The sequence below is a fragment of the Vespa mandarinia genome, chromosome 5 (assembly GCF_050613455.1).
Source record: "Vespa mandarinia isolate Hongniang chromosome 5, ASM5061345v1, whole genome shotgun sequence".
NCBI classification, from domain to species: Eukaryota; Metazoa; Arthropoda; class Insecta; order Hymenoptera; family Vespidae; genus Vespa; species Vespa mandarinia.
This window is the reverse complement of record NC_140814.1, coordinates 7,738,446-7,744,926: the sequence shown is the minus strand read 5'-3', so window position 1 is coordinate 7,744,926 and position 6,481 is coordinate 7,738,446. Positions and strand designations below refer to the sequence as shown.

The following is a 6,481-nucleotide window of genomic DNA, read 5'->3' as shown; positions in this document are numbered from 1 at the left end:
TCAAGCGAGCAATTAGCGATTAACGAAGAAGGATCATTGCCATATTTCTCGTTGGTGCTCAAGGTGTATTCGAGGATGCACTTTGAACGATGAACGAAAATACCCTGTTAAAATGTCGGACCTATCGCGAGATTCGATCGAGAGAGAAACGGAAAAGGGAGAATGTGTGAAAACGAGAGAGAGAGAGTGTGTATGTGAGAGAAAAAGAGATAGATAGAGAAAGAGAGAGAGAGAGAGAGAGAGAGAGAGAAAGGATGAGTGGAAGAGAGCACGAATGAAAGAACAAAAGAAATAGAAATCTAGACGATTTCGAAAAAAGCTCTAATCCGATCACGTGCGTAGCGTCCGTTTAGTAGTACAATTATCCTTGAAAATAATCTATAAGCGATTCGAAACGTTTCGTAGCTTCACTCGCTAAGCTTTCTCGTTTACATATATATATATATGAATTTAACGATTCGAGGAAAGAGTATTTGAGATGCGGAAATATGTGCAGAAAGATGATTTTGTTTTTTGTTTTTCGTTTTTTTTTTTTTCTTTTTTTTTGTTAATGTACTAGTCAAACGTTGAAGAATCGAAGGGGACAAAAATGCTTACATCGAGAAAGTAAAAGAAATGTAGAGACGGTAAAAAAATTTCTTCGATCGACGACGAGCGTGCCTTCTCACTTACGATTCGATCATGATTCTTATGCACGTGGATCATGAATCAACGATTATATCGCACTGAAATAATATTTCTTAGCTTTATTAAATCGAATGAAAACGAATGTTGTAATCATATAAACCTCTATAGTGCATACGAAATTCCCTGTGAGTCGAGCAAACCGATCGAAATATCGATCGATTTTCTCCTCGAATTGAGAAAACATAAAAGAAAAATCGAGAGGGACAACTCGACAAGGGCGAAAGCAGCACACATATATCACGATAATCTTAAATACGAGGTTACCGATTTTTCTGTGCCATCTGCACGAGTTCATATTAAAAAGTATAAAGTAAAAAAAAAAAAAAAAAATATATAGAAAAAAAAAGAAATGCGAATGCGAAGGAACTCGTCAGACTTGAAAAAAGTAAAATACGATAACAATGATAATGATTATGATGATGATTATGAAGAGGATAATGATGATGATGATGATGATGATGATGGTGATGATAATGATGATGATAATGATAATGATGATGATGTTGATGATAATGATAATAATAATAATAATATAATAAATGTGTAATTTTAGTTCGTAAGACTTTGAAGGAAAGTTATTCACGAGCGTAAAATCATCCTACGACAGATGCGAGGAGAGAAAACTATGCGATTCATCCAAGCGTGTCCGTGAACGATGGTTCACATAATCGTGATTAATAAAGTTAATAATCGGATCGATAAGGGGCTTAATTATCGGCAGGATAGAACCTCTCTGTATCTGTGTTACGTGTTGCTTACAATAAAATGAAATGTATACTTTTGCTTGGTTCCCATACTTCTAATCCACGTAAGGTAAATTTTAGAAAGGACGATTAACATTTAGAAAAACTTTGGTCGAATTCACCTCTATACACCTATTTTTAATCCATATCCGTCCTAAGCTCTTTCGCATGAAATACCATTCACGATCGTGAGCCGATAAAACTGAACTTTCTTCCTTCGGTCGTTAAACTCGAGAGAGTAATTTTCAACGAACTCCAAAAAGAAACTAACTACATACTTTTATCGATTCGACGTTGTACAGGATCGAACGTTCAACGTCGTTCGACATGAAAGCAACTTCAAAGCGAAAGGGAAAGGTAATATTAAAGCAAGTCCCACTGACCGTCTTTAATAACGATGACGTCAAAATTGCGTTTAAATAATTTCCATACCTTTGACAAACTCATACCTAAAATATTAACATCAATAACTCGAGGAACCTTCGAAGTATAGAAACGTAGAAAAGTTCAAAGTCGAAAAGCTGTGATCGGATTGCGTGTACCTAATGAGCTTTCTCGTAAATTAATACTTTTCGAAATTCCTAACTAAGAAAGGCGAGCGAGTTTGCGCGAGCTTACGCCTTTCTTTTACGTAAAACGCGATCTCTCTTACTTCCGGTGTCCTTCGCAAGCTCGCGCGGTAACAGGACGGATTAACCTGCGCACCTGCGAAGAAACTCAGAGCTATCGCGAAAGCTCGTAAACGCGCCAGTTAGAATCTAGATTTCGTCTAGAATACATCTCGACGAGCTTTTTCTATTTTACACTTAAGTAACCGATCCTTCGTGATCTTGGATGGAAAAAGAAAATAGAAAAAATGAAGAGATTGATCATTTTAATGATAAAAAGGACGATCGTTTCGGCTACAGCGTGATCGATCGCAAGATAAATAAGTGAGTAGCGAATCTCTTTACCTTCGCGGGCTTTTCATTTTGAATCAGACGCAGGCGCAGCGTAGAAGTGGTCAAAGTATCTTTCGTTTGACTTTTTAATATATGTAACACGGATATCTTTCTGTGATTATTATTGCTTTTAATAAAACGTCGATCGTCGCTTATCGTTCGTGATATTAATTTAAAAAAAAATCTCAGATCATTTTTATTCTTTGCGTATAGCGTGAAGCTAACGACCATCTATTTTTGGCACATACTTTCTCATTGATTTTTCACGATAAGAACTTACGTATACGTCACATCGAAATGTTACAAGGTGTGAACTCTAATTCCCTCTTAAATACGCCAATTATTTCAGAGTTTCTTGCACGTCGTAACGTCCTCTTTTCAATCCTATAAGATATATCATGCTCCGGCATGGCAGTAAAATGCTTGGAAGGACCTTTCGTATTCAGACTCAACGAGAACGGAGCAGGACCTCTTCTACTCGTACAGGTATCGTAGAGAAATCGTTGAAACGATTCTATCATGGATAGGATAAATAAAAATCGTCATATATTCAAAGTCAAAAAATACAGTCGAAAAATAGACTAGTCGATCTGTCGTCAAACTTTTTAATTTCTTTGGTTTTAATTTGGCCCGGTTACAAAGTTAGCATTGCTTGTTAACCTTGAACCAAATATTTTCGAAGCTACGATACAGATGCCATATCTGCATAGGCGAATAGACGCAACGAATTTCCGCTGCGTGTACGATACTTCTAAAGTCTATGATTAATTACATGCGACATGCAAGGATAAAGGAAGAGGAAGTAATTAATAATAGTTCCTGAAACGACACTGTTCGAACTCAATTATTAAACGAGTATCTCTCATCGCGCGAGTCTTTCGATTTGTCTTCCGATGTCGTTCAATGTCACGACAATTTTTCGTTCGTGACTGCGTAAAACGTTCAAAGCGAATACTTTTTCTCCGCTTCGCGAAGCATTTAAATGTCGAAAGGAAAAGGAGAAAAAAAAAAAAAAAGAAAAAAACAGAAAGAAGAAGAATAAGAATAGGAAGAAGAAGAGACGAACTTGAAAGCTCGTACCGGAGATAGCTCGTGACGAGGTACATTTATTAGACAAATTGGTTGGGGCGGCTTTGATCGTTAAATGCACCTGGCACAGAACGTAGAAAAGAGAAAAATGGGTTAAATGAAAAGTGAGTCGGCGGACGTTGCGTGGTCGTAATTTGCGGTTGACCGAAGAGAGATTGTTTACCCCTTATTTATTTAAGATCGCTTTCGCTATGCTACGAAGAAATAACGAGCGGATAGAGAGTGCAATGCGCTCTTGTAATTTTCAATTATTGTCGTTCTTTATTGGCTTTCGATATAGCAGCAGGCCATTCCTAATGCTTTAATAAATGCGACAATAAATCAAGGGCAATCCTATTTTCGTGTTCGAGAGAATTAATAAATCGTTGAGCGCGAAACGCGATGAACGAACTTCCGATATGAATGCTTTCGTGCGAAGACTTTCGCGTATTCGGGATACCCAGAATTCTCTATACGATTGTGAACGGTTTAAATGGATGATTCATGAAACCTTATTTATATATTACGTCTCCAACGAGATAATTGAAAATAAACGTCAATTAGAAACGATTTCGAACGAATTAGAAACGATTTATTGACCATTTTAAATGCTTCAAGAAAAATGATCTACGTCTTTCGTAGGTTTGCACGGAACGAGGATGGAGGGAATACGCGGGAGAAAATAATGTATTCAAAGATCGATGGAATTTATGGTGGCGATCCGGTGGTTTTCCTTTTACCCAATTTAAACCATTATTTCCTTGGCAGGTAAAGATTACGTCGTATCTCTCTTTTTCTCCTATTCTTCTTTTATATTTGACACGTTCACTTGATATTCGAAATATTTTCGTTCGATATTCAATCGTTTCTTTTTTTTCAGTTCGTTAATCGAATACCAAAAGGAAATTCGATCTGTAGAAAGGACAATCTCGTGCGTCATTTAAAATGCATGAAAAAGGGCCACGGCTCGATTTACGATTTCAGGTATGGCACGCGTACGATCATTTTTTTTCCGATCTCTCTATACACATTTATCACAAAAAAAAATATAATGCATCTCCCGTCAGTCCTGTAGGATATAATTTGCCCTCGGAATATACGAAACTCGCGGAAGATTGTAGTCGTTACGAGAAGGACGATAGAGTTTGGATTTGCAAACCGGTCAGCCAAAGCCAAGGAAGAGGAATATTTCTTTTCCGTGTAAGTTGAAATTCTCCAACTCTTTTTATTAATTTCTTTTTAATCCGTTTGATATATTTCTATTTCATTGCTCGCAGAAATTAAGCGATCTCTCGTACAACAATTCGGCCGTTGTACAAAGATACATAGAAAATCCTCTTCTCATCGGTGGCTACAAGTTTGACTTACGTCTTTACGTTTGCGTACCTTCTTATCGTCCCTTGACGATATATCTTTACAAGGAAGGTATAGCTCGATTTGCCACCGAGAAATTTTCCTTGGAACGTTTAGACGATCCCTTTCGTCATTTAACGAACTTCTCCTTGAACAAACTAGGCCCAGGATATTCGGAGAAAAAAGAACGCATTGGTGCTGGTAAACCCATGTTAAAGACGCATACATACATCTTCCTTTCTCTTTAAACGACTACTACGCAACCCTTCCTTTCATTTTTCTTTCCAAGGTTGCAAATGGACTTTGAGACAACTCAGACGATACTTCGAGCAGGCTGGATACTTCGATTGGTTTCTTTGGCAAAGAATAGCCTGTCTCGTGAGTTTAACGATTATAAGCCAAGCAGCTGGTATACCAAGCTCTTCTAATTGTTTCGAATTCTTTGGCTTTGACGTGTTAATCGATGAAAATTTAAAACCATGGTTATTGGAGGTACAATAATAGATTGTTAATAATAAATTGTTATATATTTATATAAACTGTATTACTTTTTAAGGTAAATCTTAGTCCAGCTTTAAGCAATGAATGTGAGATCGATTCGGAAGTGAAAAAACCATTATTACATGATTTGTTCGATTTGTTGGGCCTTCCAGTCTGTAATACTGGACTATCGTTGTTTAAAATCTGGTCTTACGATCGTGTAGTAAACGAAGAGAACTCGTCTTCCAAACTTTGTGCAAATCGTTCTACGAAGAAAAAATCCAAATTTAATAGAAACGATGGCACCATCATGAATCTATATTCTGAAACACGTTCTGCCGTACGATTTATAATTTTTTTCAAGTATCAACGTGTAAATGTGACTAATACGGTTAATAAATTGATCCTTTCATAGTATAGGAAATCGTCCTCAGAAATGTGTCCGACTTCCTGGTCTCGTTATAATCCTTTATTGATGGACAAATGCATTCGACATGACTTCAAAGGCAATAACATCAACAATCATTCATCAGCTTCAGTATGGGATAACGGTAGAGATTGGAATGTTCCTTGCGTTCGAGAAGGCGGATGGGTTCGCATTTGTCCATTAACAAGATTGAAACATTCCAAAAATGCTGAATTTTCACAAACAGATGCACCGCGTTCCATTGAAAGAGAAATCAAAGACACGATTCTTTGTATAAACAAGTATTCTAAATTTATCTCGTCCACTTGACCTTTCTCAGAATATATATTTGAAATGATATTAATCGATTCAAGCACGTTTTCCTTGTAGGTACTTAAAAGCTGCCAAAGATATCCATCGAGGAAACGAAAAACAAAGAGACGACCAATATAATGCTCTTCTGCAAGCTTCGCTTAATTTAAATGCAGAAGTCTGGCTGCCAGAAAAGTAGAACATAGATATTTGTCTTTATACTTGGTAAGAAATATATATTTTATGTTGCAAATGTACAACACATTCGTTCAAAGTTAAATGCAGTTAACTGCTTTTGCCGATCGAAATCTTCTCTTGCATATGTGTTCATTAAACTTACGAAATATTAAGTATACTTCAATCTTGAAACTTCTAATGTGTCTTTTAAATTAAAATCTTGATCGATCTTATAATCCTGTCAATTATATCTTAACTATTTTTACATAGATATATGTATGCAGTCGTATTGCGCAATGGTGGAACATTAAATA

General features: G+C 36.5%; 1 protein-coding gene across 2 annotated transcripts; it reads left to right on the top strand.

The window, feature by feature from the left end:
• The first annotated feature begins 1,607 nt into the window (after nt 1-1,607).
• LOC118441784 (putative tubulin polyglutamylase TTLL2) lies at nt 1,608-6,472 on the top strand. 2 transcript variants are annotated; one of them, XM_035866680.2, is made up of 10 exons: nt 1,608-2,362; nt 2,721-2,857; nt 4,082-4,207; nt 4,320-4,423; nt 4,507-4,639; nt 4,717-4,993; nt 5,082-5,284; nt 5,349-5,612; nt 5,688-5,980; nt 6,069-6,472. In XM_035866680.2, the coding sequence occupies exons 2-10, from the start codon at nt 2,780-2,782 to the stop codon at nt 6,187-6,189; spliced, it is 1,599 nt and encodes a 532-aa protein (XP_035722573.1). In that variant the 5' UTR covers nt 1,608-2,362; nt 2,721-2,779; the 3' UTR covers nt 6,190-6,472. The 2 variants fall into 2 exon arrangements, with proteins under 2 accessions (XP_035722573.1, XP_085513136.1); XM_085657010.1 differs by lacking the exons at nt 1,608-2,362; nt 2,721-2,857 and adding an exon at nt 2,933-3,471 and having other exon boundaries at nt 6,069-6,428.
• The last annotated feature ends 9 nt before the right edge of the window (nt 6,473-6,481 follow it).

Bases quoted from the DNA above. Each gene is read 5' to 3' on its own strand.
- LOC118441784 (XM_035866680.2), top strand. From the start codon at position 2,780: ATGGCAGTAAAATGCTTGGAAGGACCTTTCGTATTCAGACTCAACGAG. The intron at 2,858-4,081 runs GTATCGTAGAGA...CGTCTTTCGTAG, and splicing joins GACCTCTTCTACTCGTACAG to GTTTGCACGGAACGAGGATG. The intron at 4,994-5,081 runs GTAAACCCATGT...TTTCTTTCCAAG, and splicing joins AAAAGAACGCATTGGTGCTG to GTTGCAAATGGACTTTGAGA.